Raw genomic sequence first — 19,555 nt, forward strand, 5'->3', positions numbered from 1 at the left:
CATGAAATCATTACAGTTTCACTGTTTGTACTTGTAATGTGGCTGAGAATTTGTACTGCTGTACCAAGCAATCGTTAATCTTTGCACAAAAATAATCAATGATACTTGAAAATAGCAAATAAATGGAGTGGTTTTTTTATATATATATCATCGTACACACTGTTCATTCTGATTTATCTTTTATCAAAAGATATTAACATTTATATTTAGGAAAAATGTCACTACAGAGATTAGCATTTGAATGTTTTGTTATTTAAATAAATATCATTAAAAAATGTTGGTTTCCTTTTTTTTCTCTCTTAGCACATAAAATTAGTCATTTTTAAGTGGATAAAGTACTATCCTGACACAGCTGACATGTCACCTAGTGCAGCACAATTACTCTGAGTTGAGTGTAGAGAGAGTTTTTAGTTGGCTTCTCCAGTGCTCTTGCCAACAGAACAACTCTGCCTCCTGTTTCTGCCTAGATTCCTCCACATCTTCAAACTCATCCATTATCCTCTTCTCGTAACTCTGGGATTGACAATTAACAACAATCATTTTATGCTGTGGGGAAATTCTTAACACATGAATAAATGTGCACTATTAATCATTTACTGTACCTGATGCAGTATATTTCGAACCTCCATAACCTTGAGCTGTGACTGTGTAACTTTAGCTGTAGTGACTGTGGCTGTCTGTCGGTTCTGTTGCTTGACAGATGAACAATCGGTGGGTCCAAAATAAGTAACTCCTGGCCACACTCTGTAAACAGAAAATCAACAAAATGCTCAATGCAACCTTACATTCAATACCAACTGCACCTGTTATACAAGATCTCTTTTATCAATCTGAACCTTCTTCCTTTTTCCAATAATAAAGGTCTCTTCTTCTGCTCCTCTGGTAGAATAGCCGCTTGCATTTGACGAACAAGTGTTGTGAAGTTTTGTTGTTTTGGTTCTACCACTGCAAACAGAGTTTTCTCAGGTTACTAAACTGGATCGTCTTTCTAAAACAACCCATGGCTCAACACAGACTACTTACCTCCATCTTGGATTTCGTCAATGGTCAGGATGTTGTCCAATTGGAAGAGCAAGTTTTCTGTCAATGTGGCAAGTGAAGTCACAAAGTCATCTGCATTCTTCTGAATACAGACCTTTTAGAAAGAAACCATTCACAATTGGAAAAAAAATTTCTGTTATATATCTGATTCTTTTGTGTGGCAATTCATGTAGTGATTTTTTTTACATATATAATTTGTACAGTATATGTTTGCATGTGAGGTGATGATGTTTTGCAGGGTTAGGCTATTATCTTACAGATGCACTCTAAACTATTAATACAGCACAACATTCTGTGCGGTAGCAAATTATTTGCTAAGTTTCTCTAAAAGTGTGATATTAACAGAATCACAATATAAATCGAATCTGCACATTGTGATCATATTGTATCAGAAAGTCCTTTAGGATTCCCATTCCTAGTTCTAACAGTCGCAGTGTGAAGTGTGTATGACCTGGAGTTTCACTTTGGTATCCTCAATAGTCTTCCTCTGCTCTTCCTGCCTGTCATCCTCAGCCGTGATCAGCCTGTTTAGTTCTTCTTCACAAGCCGGGTGGCTCAGACGTACACACAGCTGACTGCTGTGTTTTCTCTAAGGAGACAGAGCGAACACCTTATTAAAACATTGCACAAGTAATAAATAGTCATCGCATACAGTCAGTACTCCTAATCACCTTCTTTTGTTCACTTTGTTGCTGTGTCTCTTCAAACTGCTGGCGGATGAGTGTCAAACTCTGACTCAGGTCCTCCAAATGCTGATCCCGCAGTTTCGTTAGAAGCACTTCAGGTATCTCACAGATATTCTCTTCAATGGTCTTCAGCTGTTTACAGAACTCTAGTAATAAAATACAAACAATAATCTATTGTTCATAATAATCTAATAATCTAATACTTTAATGAAAAAAATAATTTTATGTTAAAGAAGAAATCTGGAATAAAATTTTAACAAATGATCTATATGTCTGTGAAATTGACGTGTCTGTACATTGAAGATATTTTAGAAAAAATTATTTGGAGGGACGTAAGATGAGTAATAGGACACATTAAAATGTTTTGGGGAATTTTTGTCTGTTTGTCTGTACACATCATGTAAAAACTACTAAACAAATTTTAATAGGGTTGCGTATTTGGCTGAACTTGAGGTAACACATATGCTTTGTTTCGTCGCAATCTGCCCACAGGAAGAGAAGATATGCTACTTTGAAAATTAAATGAAAAACGCTCTTGTATAATAAAAAAAATCGACCTTGGAAAAATCATTAGTTTATCTCAAAATTCAACAGAACATTTTTTAATACGCAGTTAGGAGTATGCAATTGAAATCTACTTAAGAAACGTCATCTCACACCTTCATTCAAGACGTTTGGAAAATTTACAGTATGTAAGGAAAAGGGGATGAAGAGGAGGGTGTAGAAGCTTTCTTTTATGTGCTGTCTAGTTCTCTTAGGGCGCCTACTGGTACATTGGTTATCCTTCAACTTGTCATTTGTTACAGCTGCTGTACAATGTGCGTTCTGCATGAAGTGGATTTTTGTAAACATAAATACTATAAATGTACCTCAGTTCTAGACTCTTCATTCCCCACCAACCCAGTTTACAGCTTACTACAATACTTAGTATTGGATACCCATCACTGTCCGGGTTTGTTTTGTTTTAAGAAGAGACGAATGGTGTTCTTCCCACCCAGAGATAAGGGCCAGTTGTGCTTTCCTGAACTCTTGGCCACAGATAACTATTAAATTATTTAACAGTGTCATAAAGGATAAATAATTTACTAGCTTAGTAAAATGCGCAGGATGAGTACAGCTGGCCAGTGATCTGATACAATACAAAGTGTAATAATTATAAACTATTACTGTAGTAGTAGTTTCTCAGCATTATGAAAGGTACAGGCTCACCTTGTACACAACCACGGCGGTACTCATGAGATTGATTCTGGTAGACCAGGAGTCTGTTGTTCAGGTCCTCAGCACACAGCTCAAAGGACTGCTGAATATACTGAGGACGGATGATCAAGCGGCGCTCCTTTTTCTTGTAGTAGTCCTTATAGTGTGGAAACTTAATCCGATTATTTTCAGCACTGAACTGGTTTCTCACATTTAAGTGTTTTGTTTGTTTTTGTACAATAAAATGTATTTAAAGTCACAGGCATACCTCAGCCACCTGAAGGAGAAGCTCATTGGCTTCCCACAGAATGTTAGTGATCAAACCCTTAAAGCTGAGGCTGTAACAATACAATTTAATCACACATCAATAAAAAGCATTGTATTGCAATCTAATATATTTTGCTAAAGTGGATAATGTGATCTACAAAACAGGTTAACATTTACTTTTCCTGTTGGCCATCAGGTTTAGGGCCGAACACTTGGAATCGCTTATCAAACCGGGTGGGTTTGGTCAACCTCCTCAAACTGAACAAAACAAAAGTTTAAGTTTAGACAGATGGCGACTGAATATGTTCCTTAAACAAGTACACAGGACAGTGATGTTTCATGTAAAAGTATTCTTCTAAACTTTAGTGTGGTGAAAACAAACCTCTGTGAAGTAACTGACTCAGGTGATTTCCTGTGTGGGGCCTCTAAACCAGACAGGGAGTTCAGAGTCCTCGCTGACCTTTGCCCTGACCCTGGAGTAGAACTTGGACCGACCGGAACTGATGATGTGAAAAATAAATAAATAAATGAATTAATAAATAAACCACAGTAGCAGTGTTTATAAAGCATATAATAGCTTAACTAACTTTCTAGGTTTTAGACATGACCAAACATTTTACATACATTTTTGGAATTGTGGAAAAGATCATCAACTATATAATCTGACTCGGCTTAAATGTAAAATGTCCCTTTGATGACGTTATCTACATGTTTCACCATAAGTTTCCTTTTTAAAACATACTGCATGGCTTTTTGAAGCTTTAGGAAGCGGACAAAATTGCAAAAAAAAAAAAGGCAGATTACGTAACAGTTGTGTAAGATCTTAGTAAAATCATGCGTTTTAAGAATGATATGTAGTTTATCTATCACTCTTTGACTAACTGTTTGGTGTACCTGTTATTGCGTTTTTCTCTTTAATATCTTCATTGACCTCTTGGAAGGTCTGAGGTTTCCTTATCCTGAATGTGGAAATAAAAAAAGTCTCATGTGAGTCTCAAGTGTCTCAAAGTCTCTGTGTCTTGAACCATTTCTTCCTTTTTTCAGTTTCATTTTGAGATGAAAAACATTATATTCCATGTGAGAGGGTATTACCGAAATGCGGAAACCCCTTAAGAAAGAGCTTCTGTGGTTTAGAATTTATCAAACAACATGAGCAAGAGCAATCTCTTTTTTTCTAGGCATTTATTATTATTATTATTATTATTCATGTTGGATTAGTCATCTCTAATTATTTTTAAAATCAAATAAATGTGAAATATCTTTTTCAAATTCCTGGATATTCTATTGGCAAGGTGTTTTGCACTCTTTACCTTAACAGTCCTCTGATCACCTCTACAGCTTTGTCATCCATAAATGCAGCTCCCATGCAGCTGGGCTGGAGAAGGGGATTTGCAGCTTGGCCTCCTACATTCTCCTGCTTACGGGACCGTGGACGAGCAGCAAGCGCAAACGCCCCCTGCAGAGGCGTGTCAGGCAACGAAACAGCCATAGAAGTGTCCTGCAAAACATTGACAATGTTGATGGTGATGATAATGCTTATGACTTAGATGGCCGTAAGCATTATCATCATCCTCATAAAACACACATTAGCACATTAAGTACAAATTAGTAGTTGTCTACTAGCATACCAGATAACAGTCCAGGTACTGACATCTTTTTCTGAGTTCTTCTTTCAGTGAAGTTATTAAACCAAAAATATCACCAGATGTAACCTGTAATGCATACATTTAAAGTGCATACATTAGAATTACTTATATTTTCCATATACAAGGCCTTCTCGTGATCACTTAAGCAGAACATACTTTAGTATCCAGACTGTGTTGTTGTGTGTAGGCATCGAGTTTTTCTTTCAGTTCACTCATCACAATGGTAATCATTTTTTTCTGAGTGTTACTCCTCATGGCCTGCAGATATACTATATTTTGTTAGAGTAATGTTGGCTGTAAAAATTTCGTAAAAACTGAGAAAATATTTGAAATACCTCTGATTTAATCTGGATACGGGTGTTTGCGAGTACTCTCTGGATTTTCTCAAGAAACATAAGATCCACTTTCATAACCTGGAGCTTCTCTTCAAACTTACCGGTTACGTCTTTTGCCTAAAAAATTTGCTTTTATGTTTATTTAGTATTGGGTAAAGGATTTAGTAGACATTACTGTAGGCATCGTTATTACTCAGACTGCATTCTGCATAGTGTATACTGTACTTGGCTTAGGCATTTGGACTCTGCGACCTCCATGTCCAGCATTAGCGCCTCATCAGCTGAGTCAATGTGCTTAGCGATCTTCTCCAGACTCTTCCTGTATTGGGTAATCTCTTTTGGGGTAAAATTACCTCCTTCAGCAAACAACCTTTAAAGAAAAGAGAATGCTCACAGATTTGTTTCCTAAATCACAGAATTGTTTCAGAGTAAAAGAAGAAAAATGTGTCGGAATAATTTCATTAAATAATGAATTAAAATTATATATAAAAATCCTGTGGCAGAAATCCTAACCAATAGGAGTAATTCAAATTCAATAAAAAACAGAAGGGGCTGCCAGCAAGATTGTCCACTTTATCCACTTTTGTTTACAAGAACAATAAAACATTTATATTAACTATACATTTACACCCAGGATTTTAAGGAGTAACAGTAGAGCAGGTGGAGCATAGAATATCGCTATTTGCTGATGACTTTATTTTATTTGTGTCAAATTTAAATAAGTCAATACCAGCCTTGTTAAAGTGAATAAAAGAATTTTACATTTTAGAATATAAATAAAGGAATTGATGTCCTCTATACTACTGCTGAAAGAATACAAATAAAAAGAAGGACTAAACCTCAGATTTAAACACGGTAGAAGAATTCACATATCTTGAAAAAACAGATCCTGTAAAAATTAAGAACATATTGTTTAAGCCAATTATGAACCTTTAATGAAAAAATATAAATGAAGTGTTAGATAGATGCCATTACCAAATCTGAAACAGGGAGAATTTGTATATATATATATATATATATATATATATATATATATATATTACCAAACCACTACATTTATTAAAAATATTCCTCTGCCATTTCCTCCAAATTTATTTTCAAGAATTAAGAGTTTACTCATAAATTTTATTTTGAATAACAGGAAGGCCAGATTACAGTTATCGTTACTGTATTTGCTATATGATCATGGGGGATTTAAATGTCCCCCATATATACTGGCAACATTGGGCCAGTAAACTACAGTATGTATACTGGTATGTTTTATTTTAAAGCAAATAAACCTCCCCACTGGGCTAAAATAAAATCATTTGGATTAGGATTGTATCTTCCCATATATGTCTATATCCAGATAATGTATTAAATGTTATGCAAAAAAAAATCTTTAAAAGAACCACATTTATTATCACAATACAGCGATATGGTGTAGTTACCTGTTTATTCCTGGAAAAGCAGATAAAAAAAAGTAGACACTTTTACAATATGGAAATCTAAAGGAATTAATACGATTTAGGATTTATGGTTATAGACTTTGATTTTATAATTTATTTCAAAGAACTGAGGGTTCAAGTCAATCAACAAAACCTTTTTTTTTTTTTATTCCTTCAACCTAAAAGTTTGTTAAGGACAAACTTATACTTAACAGACTATTAAAATTAACAGCAGCAAAAATCATCACAAAGATTACTTAAGAAAAGGAATTATATTAGAATTAACAAACAATAAATGCAGGGCTCAAGTTAACACAATATAAATGACTAACGCACATGTACATTACCCCAAATAAGTTATTAAATTATTATTATTATTATTATTAGTAGTAGTAGTAGTAGTAGTAGTAGTATTGATAATAATAATAATAATAATAATAATAATAATAATAATAATAATTGGATGTATGTATAAATATTACATAAATACAAATATTTTTTCATGGTGTTTGGAAGTGTAAAAAGATTAAAACATTTTGAAAAGGGTAAGAGTAACAACAGAAGGGATCAAAACTTTGATTGGATCAATTTTACTAGACCCTAAGCTTTTTCTACTTAGTATATTAGGAAATTTCTACAGATAAAAATGAAAGCATATCATATTTATAGATCTTGGTTTGCTAACAAAAAAACCTGATTGCACTGTTATGGAAAAACCCCAACCGCTGGTCCAAAGACCAACCGTCATACAGTGGATAAGGCAAATGTCATCAAGTCTTCCGTTAAAAAAAAGAACATGTATATTAAAGAGTAACCAAGAAGTATTGGAAAATATTTGGACACCTTTTTACCAACTATGTAATAGATTTGGATTTATGAGACAAACTAATTTATTGTAACTAATTTCTATGAATCATGCAGCCTTTTGAGTTTGATTTTATTTTATTCTTATTGTTATACATACTGTTTATGTACACATACACCTACTCATAAACATGACTACACTCCTCTAATTTTAGTATATCTTCTTAAAGAACAATACTACAGAAATAAACTTGGATATACTTTAGTGTAGTCAATGTGCAGCTTGTATAACAGTACAGCTTTACTGTCCTTTGAAAATAACTCAGCCATCATTGTCAAAATAGCTGCAACAAAAGTGAGTACACCCTACGTGATAACAGCTGTACATCTTTAACTATGCAAAGTAATTCATCATGTTCATGTGTTTCTCAGTGGTTAAGTGTGTCTCCAGACCTGAACCCTATTTAGCACCTGTGGGACATCCTCAGGCGGGAGGTGGCGAAGTGCCATGTGTTTAACATCCAGCAGCTCCGTGATATCATTATGACTGAGTAGAAAAGGATCCCAGCAACAACATGTGCAGCTCTGGTGAATTCCAGGCCCAGGAGGATTAAGGCTGTGCTAAAAAACAATGGTGCTCACTCAAAATATTGACACTTTGGATGCAGTTTTGACATGATCATTTAGGGTGTACTCATTTTCGTTGCCAGTTATTTAGATAATAAAGTCTGTATATTGAGTTATTGTTAGAGGACAGTAACTGATAAAACTGCTTTACAAGCTGCACATTGAGTGTTCTCTTGGATAAAGTATATAAAATTTTCAATTCTATAGTATTGTCCCTTGAGAATATACTGTATAATAAAGTGGTTGCTGAAATGTGAGGGGTCTACTATATATGTTTTTGTTTTTTTAAACAATTGGAAATATTAAGATTTATTTTGTTATTATTTGTCATTAGTAAAAACAGGGTGAGCTCTGCTCTTGTGTTTATGTTAATTATTATATTTACATGAATGGTAATTATGCATGTACAAATAAAGGTTGTATCAGAAGTTGTCTAAAACGCAAATATAATATTGTCAAAAAAAAAGAAGAAGAAAAATATTATTAACATACTTGAAATTTTTCAGCAACTGTGCATTTGCCTCTCTAAGGCCCTTAAATCCATTCTCCAAATCCCGTCTAAATTGCCTCTGTGATTCCTGGATGTCATCTAAATGTTCAGCCAAGATGATTTGTAGTGAAGCACTGAGTTTCACCAACCTTTTAAACACATAAGCACTTGGATAAAACATGGAACATAAAACCAAGTGTATTAGTGCACAGCCAAAATGATTTTATGCCGTTGCTGTTCGCAAAGAAGCACTTACGTCTCAGACTTGGTTGCACTGTATAGTGCATCTTCCATGCCACAGACTTTAGTACAAAACTCTTCATTTATTTTGCGCTTTGTGACCTGGAAGTCGTTGAAGTCATTACGGAAATCAGATAGAGCCTGTAGAATACCTTTGCAGTGTCGATCCACATGATCTTGATGCAAGACCAATTCAACTAACAGCACCATAGACAGTTTACAAAAAAAGATGAACAGGATTTGAAATTAACACATTCAAAACACAAACCAAACATTCACATAAAAGAATGATTTTCCACCTGCTCTGACATTATAAACGTCCATCTTAATTCTTTTGGCTCGAAGCTGATGAACATGAAGGTGGAGATCCAACTCAGCCTTCAGCTTCTCTTTCTTGGTTTCCATGATGGCCACTGTGTCATTCAGAACCTCCTGATTCCTCTCCTCAAGGTGATTAAAGAATTTTCTTCTCACACTATAACATTGAGACACAAATCTAAGGTTAATTAGTGTAAAACACTTGGTAGGTGTATACCCAGTTTTTGAGAAATATTAGTCTTACTCTCTTTGCAGTTCAGCTATGAGACTTGGATACAAAAGCATTTCTACTTCCATAGCATTCAAATGCTCTTCAGCATCATCACACTGCATTACAGGGCAACTGTAGATGTTTCCCTTTACTGTTGTGAAAGTTTCATCATTCTGTGTGTCTCTAAACTCCTGTAAGGAATTAAAAACACATGTTTTTTAAAAGATAACTAGACTACAAGGGGGGGGGGGTTCATAAAAGATGTACCTCAGCATGAGCTAAACCAGGAGTGTGTTCTTGAGGAGTAACTTCCTGGAAAGCACCTGGGCAAATATTTAATGAGGGTGACGTTGTTATTCTTGCACCTAATATATATACTTAATATATTTGCAACACTAAGATCTTCTAACTCACCGATGATAAGTGAAGGATAAAGTTTCTGAAGCTCCTCTGGGTTCTAGAGTATACAAACAGACATAGAATTAGTCAAAGTCCCAAATAATACTTACATTTAGACTCGGTGATCGCCTGAAGTGTACCTGACTGTATATTTCATTGACGTTGAAGTACTGACTGACTGCTATGCTGTATGTGTGTATTTCCTTTAGGACCATTACAGGGTAAGTGTCCACTGTATCAACTCCTTCCTTATAAAAATTAACACATCTGCAAAAGCAGAGAAGAAATCATGTAAAACGTTTCTAGAAGAAGAATACACTACAATGCTGTGTGATTGATTAATTATACTAATATACTGTATTTATGGTGAATATAACAGACATAAATAAATCCTTTTTCATTACCCTTGCTTAATTTCTTCTAAAAGGTTGAGTATTTGTTGCAGTCTAGCTTTGAGGTCCTCCTCTGTGCTTTCCTGCCTGAGTTTGTCCATCAACGCATCCAGCTGAGCCTCTTTTTTCTATAAACATCAACCAGACCACCATGCATTCATCTGCATCTTCAGATGTCAAATTAACAAGTTCATAACATTTTTGCACTACTACTATTTGCCAAAAAGGATGTAAAAAAAAATGTAAACATCAATAAATGCATGGAAAGTGTAAAAAATCTATAAACCAAAAAACTGAAACTAAATGCTTCAGTTGATAATTGCTGATGAGTTTTTTAGTTTCATTTCAGTTTTCCCCTTTCGTTCCTTAATTTTCGAGTTTTACTTTTGTCTTTGTGACTCAAACATACTGTACTACTGCGTGGGCAGCGTTACATGGCTGCATCGTCATTAGATACGTAGCTCAGAAAATCTCCACTCCATTCATCAGATTTCATTCTCAAGTATTTTGGAAAGCTCTGTTTAATTTTTTCCTGCATAGAAAACATTATTTTTTATAATAAGAACATTATGTCCATATTTCTTAATCGGTTGTTTCATTCTTTAAGGGTTTATAAAAAAGCATCAAACAAAACAGTTTTACGTACAGTTAATTAGATTCTCGAGTATTAGACTATAATTGCTGATTGGTGCTTAAGAGAGAAAGTGTCTATCAGTGTATGTTTAAATGAACTATATTCTGTACATGAAATATGCAGAATATGATATTTTTACTACTACTACTACTATTATTATTATTATTATTATTATTAAAAGATTTATAAAAAAAATTAGAAATGAAACTAGAAAACTCAGACGTGAAACTGAAAACATTATTTTAATTTAACGTCAGTTTTTTGGTTTGCAGTTATTTTTTATTCACTTTAATTAATTTATTTATTTATTTTCTTTTATTTTTGTTCCACCATTTCCGTCTCACTTGTTTTTTTTCTTCATATTTCTTGCTGACTTCATCAAGACAACGCTGCACCTGCGGCTCTGTCCTCTGCAGACCTGCGCAGTGCACCTCCCAGACATTAGCTGCCCCATGAACAAACTTTAACAAAGACTTACTCAAGGGTGCTGCAGTTTTGACCAAACCCTCAAATGCTTCCTGTAATGTACAGTAAGAAAATCCACCATTCATTATTACAGCAGCAAGTTTTACTATGTATTTCCACATACATATACAGTATATTGCTGTCTAGATAATACAGACACATGATCTAGATAATATTATATATATAGTATTAACTTACTTCCATTGCTGCTAAACTCTCCTCTGCTTGGGTCTGGCACTTGCCAATAAGAGGCACCATCTCACTATTAACAATGTCCTGTATCTCGTCTGAGGTGATTTCACAGTTAGATACTTCTCTCTGTGTGAATCCATCATGCTAATTTATTCAAAGTCATACAATCAAATAAAATAGCAAAACACGAAATCAAAAATTAGGGTGCAAACCTTAAAACGTTCCACTTCTAGGAAACAGTCTTGCCAGGTATTCATATAATATTCACGCAGTTGTGTTATGGTCTCACTGTGCATGCAATCTAATAAACAGTAACACACTCATAAAGTCAGCAATTAAACTTATGTCTATAGCATGATTTAAAAACAAACAACACACTGTGTATGTGTATAGTAACATAGTTTTACCAATTTGCTCATTAACTGCAGATAAAGAGGAGAACCAATTAGCAGCAGATGATTGCGAGCAGAGGGGTGGAGTCATATTTCTTTATGTAGAAACAAAAAATAAGCAAATAGATAACCTTTATTTATCTGTATTTTAAGAAATTGTTTGAAACTGTTAAGAAATTTTGAACTTTTCTAACCTGACTTCCTCAAGGATTTTGAGCCGTTGCTCTTTGTATGCTTCTTGTTTTGTCCTCATGGTGTTTAAAGTGTCTCGTACATTTTTGGGGTTTTGAATCTCAGGGCTGTTCATGAAACCTCTGGGGACGAAGAATAACAAGACAGTATGTTGTGTTACTATAATATTGTTGTACCCATAATAACACTACAGTTTTTTATAGATCCAACATGCTAAAGCCAACTATGAGCTTTGAGAGACCAGTCTTGCAGTTGACTTACTTACATAAACTGGCTGACTGCAGCAGTGACCTTGATTTTTTTCCACTCCTGAAGCTTTGTCTGCCATTTCTGGTGATAAAGAAACTTTTTCTGCAAATCCTCCTCTATTAAGTTCAAATGTAGTTTGGCCACAGCCCGTTTGTTTGCTAGCAATGCTTGATTTATCATCTTTAAAAAAATATATATTTAAAGAAAAGCACAAAAATGTATCAAAACATGTTTGACCAAACAGTTTATATATATATATATATATATATATATATATATATATATATATATATATATATATATAAAAAGTGACCTACCATAGCTTCATTATTAATTAACCGGTGGACATCACTGGGCATCACATAACTGATTTTTTCGAGTTTCACTGAGTGATTCTGTAGCAATGCAGTAATCTAGAAAACAAAAAAAAATCTACAGTATATACTGTAGGCACTCAAAGTCTGGATAAGATAATAATAAAAACCTTATTTTTATTTTTATATGCTACCATTTCTGCTCGTTCAATCTCATATTTGACAAACAGCTTATCCAGCTCCTGGATACAATTTCTTCTCATAGCACTCACATGGCTCACAGAGTTCCAAAGCTCATGTAGATCCTAAAAAGAATTCCCCAAACAAGACATTAACAGCTCACAATTTCAACAATTTGTTGTATAGAAGGTACATGACAATCCGCACATGCTATCACCTGATAGCTAAAGGCTTCTAAATCACCAATATGTTCTGTTTTCTGTATCAATCTCTCCACCTCCTCATCGTATTCTGACAGTTTGAGAAGGAAATCTTCTCCAGTTTCTCTCAACAATGACTCAAACCGCTAAACAGAATAGAGAGTGCTATTGAATTGAATTAAAGTCACAATACAAGGCAAGCATTATCATTACAATAATATTAGTTTCCTTAACAATATTACTGAAAGTAATATTATACCACACTGAGAGCAGTAAGATCTCTTTTGAGCTGAATGGCAGCTTCATTGTGCTCTCTTTGTTTCTTCTTTGTGAGTCTCTCAATGATGTCTGAGCCTGTCTTTGCTGAAACTGCAGAAAAGTTGACTACTATCAGTCTATAAAACAATGTGAATGTGATGTGTGTTTTAAAATTGTTTTGTATCAAATCCACCAACCGACACTGTCAGGTAGTCCTCTGATCTCCTCATGAACACTCTGGTCGACTGTTACCACAGGCTTTGTTCCTGAAAACAGCTGGTTTCTGCCAAGGAAATTACTTATATCAGACATAACATTTATTATCTCTTCATATTGACTGTCAAGGGGAGCGGTACAGTATATTAGCCAGCAAGTGAACATTCACTTCTCAAAATTGATGTGCTAGAAGCAGGAAAAATGGGCAAGCATAAGGGGCTGAGATCCTTTAACAAGTGCCATGTTCACTTGGTAGGTCCCCGACTTACAAACATTCGAATTATGAATTTCTGCAGATACGAACAGACCACGGTTCTACTTCCGTTTCAATCACAGAAGTAGATTACTTGTATTGTACAAAAAACAGACACTGTAGTGCAACAGATACCAATATTTACAATTATATACAATATTTTCAGTGTGTAAGTAAATGTTTAAAATGTTCAAAGTCCGACCCGTTGTATCTGTGTGGGGGTGCGGGAGAAATGAGGGTGCGGCCTCACCAGTTTTAATGAATCAGTCTGAAAGCACGATGATAGAAAATTACTGTCCTGTACAGCTGTCCCTATGGTAAGTAATTTTAATTTTGGAAAATTCTCAACAAAACAGAGTTCAAAGTTCAATACAGTGAAAAACAGTTCTGAGTCAAAATGGAGCATAGACTACACTGTGATATTTCTCATGTAAAATTCATTTTCTTAGGCGTTATTTCAGTCTTTGGACACATGATGACAGTGTGAGGAAAAGGGACAGATTTAGTGAAGTGGCTTAGTATGCTTTTATGTCAAAGGCGTACAAGACTCACTTTGTCGGACTTAAGAACAAATCGGACTTTTGAACGTGCTCCCAGAACAGAACTTGTTCGTAAGTCAGGGACTGCCTGTAAATCCTGCATACATACAGATGCCATTGTAATACTTAATGTTATTCACTTCACCTCTCAGTGGGAATGATGTGATGGCTGATTGTTGTATATAAACTACACACATAGGTACATACATTCATCAGTGTGAATGACTATATCAAGTGTCTGCGCTTACTCCCATCGCACAAACACTGTTTCCAGGTCCACTGCAAACCTGACCAGAACAAAGCATTTACTCAAGATGAATAAACAAATGTTAGCTACTGTAGGCATGCAAATGCTATTGCTGTGAAAGGTCAAAACATCTGCCTCAACCAATCACAGTAATATAATACCACAATTAATTGTGAACAAGAGATCAGTCTATGCTTATTGTTACTGCACCATATTTAGCAGTTACCACTGTACCTCATGGTGACCTCAGAGTAGTCTCCCTCATCCCCAGTTTGATTTTTTAGAGGATGCTGAGGGGATCCAGTATCTGTGCTCCTGCTAATGGGGTCATCTCCACTCAGACAGCCTGCATGTGTAGCACGCCTTCTCCTTATGTCATGAAGAGACAGTGACAAGTGAGCCTACAGAGAAACAAAACACAAAAAATATATTATATTTTTTTACAACATTATTATTTTATATATAATTATATTTTTCATCACGGTAATCAGCCAGCCAACACTAACACTAACATTAATCTCATCTACTCTTGTCCTCTTATCCTCTTATAAGACATATATAGATAAGACAAACTATGATACATTTATTGGTAAACTGGGACCAAAGACACGTAGAGAGTTGTAGGGAGACAGCAAGAGTGAGAGAGAAGAGGAGGAAAAGTCACTATACTCTATGGCTTAATGTTTACAGACATCTGACCTTCACACTCATATATGTGTCTTTCCCAAACCCTTTCTACAAAGTTGGAAACATAAACTTGTATACTTTGTTTGTGTACATTGTAGAATTACAATTTATCTTCACTGGAACTAAAGCCACAAACCTGTTCCGGCATAAATGCTCTATTAAGTATTGGTTTGCTAAGGCTGGTGGAGAAGAAATTTAGTGATCTGCATTGGATACTGATCCCAAACACATTGAACACTGACTGCATTTCAGGCCACATCACCTCAGTGCCTGATCTCAATAAAGCTCTTGTGACTGAATGAACATAATTTCTCACAACCATGCTCCAAAAACTTGAGGAAAACATTCCCAGAAGGGTGGAGGTTATTTTAACAGGATTCAGCGAGTAAATCTGAAATGATTACAAATAGGTGTACAGATACAACACATACAGTACATACAGGTCGTGCAAGGTTATAACACAAGCTAATCAACAAACAAATAAGTAAGCAAACAAACTTGATTTTTTTTTTATTATGTGCAGCAAGATGAAAGTTAATTAAAAGTTTGGACACACCTTCTAATTCCATGGTCTTTCCTAATTTGTATTTCTTACTACATTGTTAAACAATACTGAAGGCATCCAAAATATACAATAGTCTCCTGTAAGCTGCTATTTTAGCATTGTACACCAATTTGGTCAACTGTGGTGTGTTAAACGTGCTTTGACAAATGTGACTTGACTAACCTGCATATCTTTGGACTGTGGAAGGAAACCAGCAAGCACAGAGAGAGCATGCAAACTATATGAATGCAAACCTGAGGCGGGAATCAAACCCTCAACCCTGGAGGTGCAAATGATAGCGCTAACCACTCACTGCTACTTACTGTATGCTCTGTAAAGCCTCCGTAACGGCTCTAACCTGTGGTAATGTAAATTGGTGATTTTTGAGGCTGGTAACTCCAAATGAAGGTAACTACCTCTGCAGCAGAGGTAAGTTTGGATTTAGCTTTTTGATCCTGGGATGGTCTTTCTAGTTTCATCATTGATGTGTTTTGCAAATGAGTAATTCCATCTCAAATCAACCAATGAAAGAGAAATTTTCCACCATCACCTCTCAGATTTTGCTGATTTTTTCACCAATTGTTGATATTGCCATGAAAATAAAACCCCCCAATTTTTTTGTCCCAACTCCCACTCGTAAAAAAATGGCAGCCATCTCAATTTTTGGCCTCAAAGTGCTTTAAGACATGCCACGCCCCTTTTTAAAATCCTCTTTTCCTTGTAACTCACTTGCTATATGTCATATGGAGATGAAACTGGGTATATTTATGTAAGTTTTTATGTAGATTCAGATTCTGTAATCAGAATTTGGCTATCTGTTGTGGTTATGGAGATATTTCTGAAAAACCATTTTTTGGGGGTACCCCTTTTTGAGCCCCCAGAACCCAAGGTCTGCATGTATATATGTTACTCAAAAAAATAGGGGTTACTTCACATCACCTTATCTTGAAAATAAATAAAAACCAGGGGTGTGTTATGCCCTGTTTTATAGAAATCATCAAAAATTAATTGTCCAGGTTTTGCAAATGTTTTACGATTTGATACACATTTTATATACAGAGAATGTACATGGATCTACACAATAGGCCTTATCTACCAGTAAATGTGTCATTTTATGGTGGTACATGTAAGATACATGTATCACTGTCAAACAGTATCCTGTAACTGAACCATTCAGGTTCATACTAATCAGAAAGTTGAATTATCTCCTACCAACTCCATGAGTGACCTCGCACTCAAGGAACTTGGTGATTGCATCATCTTTTTCTTGGTGCTAATTAAGTGCAGAAAAACAGAAGCAGGTGAGTGTGTTTCATTTATGTTAATTTATTAACTGAAGCTTTCCAATGTAGTTTGTTATCTTAATCACAATCTGATTACAAAGACCTGATGGCAAAGCTTGTCTGTTCTTTGGATTCTCGTGACTATATGTTGCACAGGTGTGAGCAGTGCCCCCCTAAATCAAAACTATCTGATTATCTTGATTAGGGCAGGGCAATATGGCCAAAAATATTTATCACGATATATATTTGAAAATTTGCGATAATGATATAACTGACGATATGATTGACACGAGATAAAGCAGCTGTTTGTATGTGCATTAAAGCTATATAAAATTTTAACAGTGCAAATGCAAATTCCACACCACTGAAGTTGCACCATTTTTACAAACCAATTCTGGTTCATCTGTTTCATACAACGATCCGCTTTCGCCTTTCTTATTCTCCGCCGCCGCCAAGCTTTTTCCGCCATAAGCGTTTGGAAACAAAGGCACTGCACATGCATGTTTTACCCATATTCTATCGCAATATTTCATTTTCTTATCATTGCCTAACATTGTACTGGAATTACCGTGAAAGGTATAATATGGCCCAGCCCTAATCTTGATGGTATATTTGAAAATGCTGATTTGGACCCAGATGACACTGTTCAGTTCAAGCAGTGGATTTCATTATGAGACTTTGTGAAAAATGTGACTCCTGCACAGCTCATCACTATACAGCCAAGGCCCAAGCTGCTTATTTGAAAGAACTGAAAAAGGAACTTCCCATTGGAAAGGAGGCTGTTATCCTCATGGATTTTGCAGAATGTTATTTTTTATTTGTCAGGATGCTGTTCAAGGTTTTCATTGGGATACATCCCACGTGATTCTGCATCCTTTCGTGGTTTACTATAGGGGTGGTAGTGTAAACGATGGTTCACTAAGTTGCAAAAGTTTTTGTGTTGTCAGTAATGAAAGGGAACACAATGCTATTGTTGTTCACAAGTTTATTAAGGTTCTCATGAATCCACTGAAAGTTCTTCTACCAAATTTAAATCATGTGCATTACTTCTCAGATGGTGCAGCCAGCCAGTACAAGAATTATAATTTTTTTTTATAAATTTGTGGAGGCATTTCCTATCAAAATGACTTTGGTAGCTACAAAGTGCATGCCTTTCCTAGTTGATATTATTTGTGTCACTGCAACTTGACAGGTCTCGTACATGTACATGTACCTTTTTGTCTTATTCCATGAACTCATTTTTGTGGGCTTTGTTCTTTCAGAATCAGATACCCAGGGTGATGAAAAAAAACTGTGATTAGTCCTTTTAGTGTAGAGAGATGAATAACGTCATTATCAGTCTTTGACTAGACATGCATTACAGAAGAATTTGAGGTAACTTTTACTTTGAAAGGAGCAGATTTTATAAGTATGCATTAAGTATTCTACAGATATTGCAGTACATTTCTGTGTGTCAAATCATTTAATGTTGCAAAACCTGGACAATTAATTTTTGATGATTTCTATAAAACAAGGCATAACACACCCCTGGTTTTTATTTATTTTCAAGATAAGGTGATGTGAAGTAAGCCCTATTTTTTGAGTAACATATATACATGCAGACCTTGGGTTCTGGGGGGTCGAAAAGGGGTACCCCCAAAAAATGGTTTTTCAGAAATATCTCCATAACCACAGCAGATAGCCAAATTCCGATTGCAGAATCTGAATCTACATAAAAACTTACATAAAGTTTCATCTCCATATGACATATAGCAAGTGAGTTATCAAGGAAAAGAGGATTTCAAAAAGGGGCGTGGCATGTCTTGAAGCACTTTGAGGCCAAAAATTGAGATGGCTGCCATTTTTTAACGAGTGGGAGTTGGGACAAAAAAATTGGGGGGTTTTATTTTCATGGCAATATCAACAATTGGTGAAAAAATCAGCAAAATCTGTGATCATGTGGTGGAACCCACTGGTTGATTTGAGATGGAATCACCCAAATGCACTTGACAATACTGTTCTTAAAAAACTATTCTAAATCAGTTGACCTTCTTGTCTTAAAATAACAACTGACTGTTGTTGTTGTTACTTAATTAACTAATGCTATATGTGTTATTTCAAGTGTTAAAAAAAAAAAAAAAACAGTATTGTTCTAGAATGTGGAAAATAAATTTGTGTCAGAGTTTTTACTGGTACTGTGTGTGTTCAATTTGAATTTTTATCATTATTGAAGATGCTCCAAATTTTATTTTGTTTGCTGAATTACCTTTAAAATAACTTACCTGAGCGTCAAACATCTGTCTGTAAACCTTCCCGCTTGGAACAACGCGAGTCTCAGTCATGGCTGTTTCAGTGGCTAACTCCAGCTAATATTACTCCCTTTAGCTGAGCTGCTAACAGTGTTCGGTGATAATAAATCCGTTAAGTACGTAATGCTACTCTACGAAAAAGAGAAAGTGGGTTGCTGAGACTAGAAAAAGTTAGTTTCTTGTTTTTATTTTTCTTGCTGATGTAATTGTGGAGTTTTTTTAACGCCGTAAGACAGTAAATCGATTGTCGAGGGCTTGCAGCTCCAGCTTCTCCACGTTACCATGGTGACCAGGCAAGCAGGTTTAAAATACAAGCACGTGCGCCAGCAGGTGGTGCAGCAT

At 35.3% G+C, this 19,555-nt stretch overlaps 1 protein-coding gene across 1 annotated transcript; it reads right to left on the bottom strand.

The window, feature by feature from the left end:
• Positions 1-268: 268 nt before the first annotated feature.
• Positions 269-19,427, bottom strand: LOC128509440 (coiled-coil domain-containing protein 180-like). Its single transcript, XM_053481180.1, has 37 exons — positions 19,187-19,427; positions 14,646-14,812; positions 13,354-13,439; positions 13,158-13,267; positions 12,916-13,044; positions 12,713-12,823; positions 12,522-12,617; positions 12,221-12,384; positions 11,958-12,077; positions 11,779-11,858; positions 11,584-11,672; positions 11,378-11,497; positions 11,059-11,232; positions 10,093-10,208; positions 9,829-9,955; positions 9,704-9,746; positions 9,557-9,612; positions 9,323-9,480; positions 9,060-9,235; positions 8,777-8,957; positions 8,523-8,669; positions 5,398-5,542; positions 5,173-5,289; positions 4,994-5,095; positions 4,820-4,903; positions 4,502-4,689; positions 4,086-4,150; positions 3,574-3,691; positions 3,369-3,449; positions 3,193-3,262; positions 2,937-3,081; positions 1,713-1,873; positions 1,493-1,630; positions 1,024-1,135; positions 837-945; positions 603-744; positions 269-513 (listed from the first exon to the last, which is right to left on the bottom strand). Exons 1-37 carry the CDS (start codon positions 19,244-19,246, stop codon positions 379-381), a joined length of 4,422 nt encoding a protein of 1,473 aa, XP_053337155.1. The 5' UTR covers positions 19,247-19,427; the 3' UTR covers positions 269-378.
• Positions 19,428-19,555: the final 128 nt, after the last annotated feature.

This window comes from Clarias gariepinus, chromosome 21 (assembly GCF_024256425.1).
Source record: "Clarias gariepinus isolate MV-2021 ecotype Netherlands chromosome 21, CGAR_prim_01v2, whole genome shotgun sequence".
In the NCBI taxonomy this organism is placed as follows: domain Eukaryota; kingdom Metazoa; phylum Chordata; class Actinopteri; order Siluriformes; family Clariidae; genus Clarias; species Clarias gariepinus.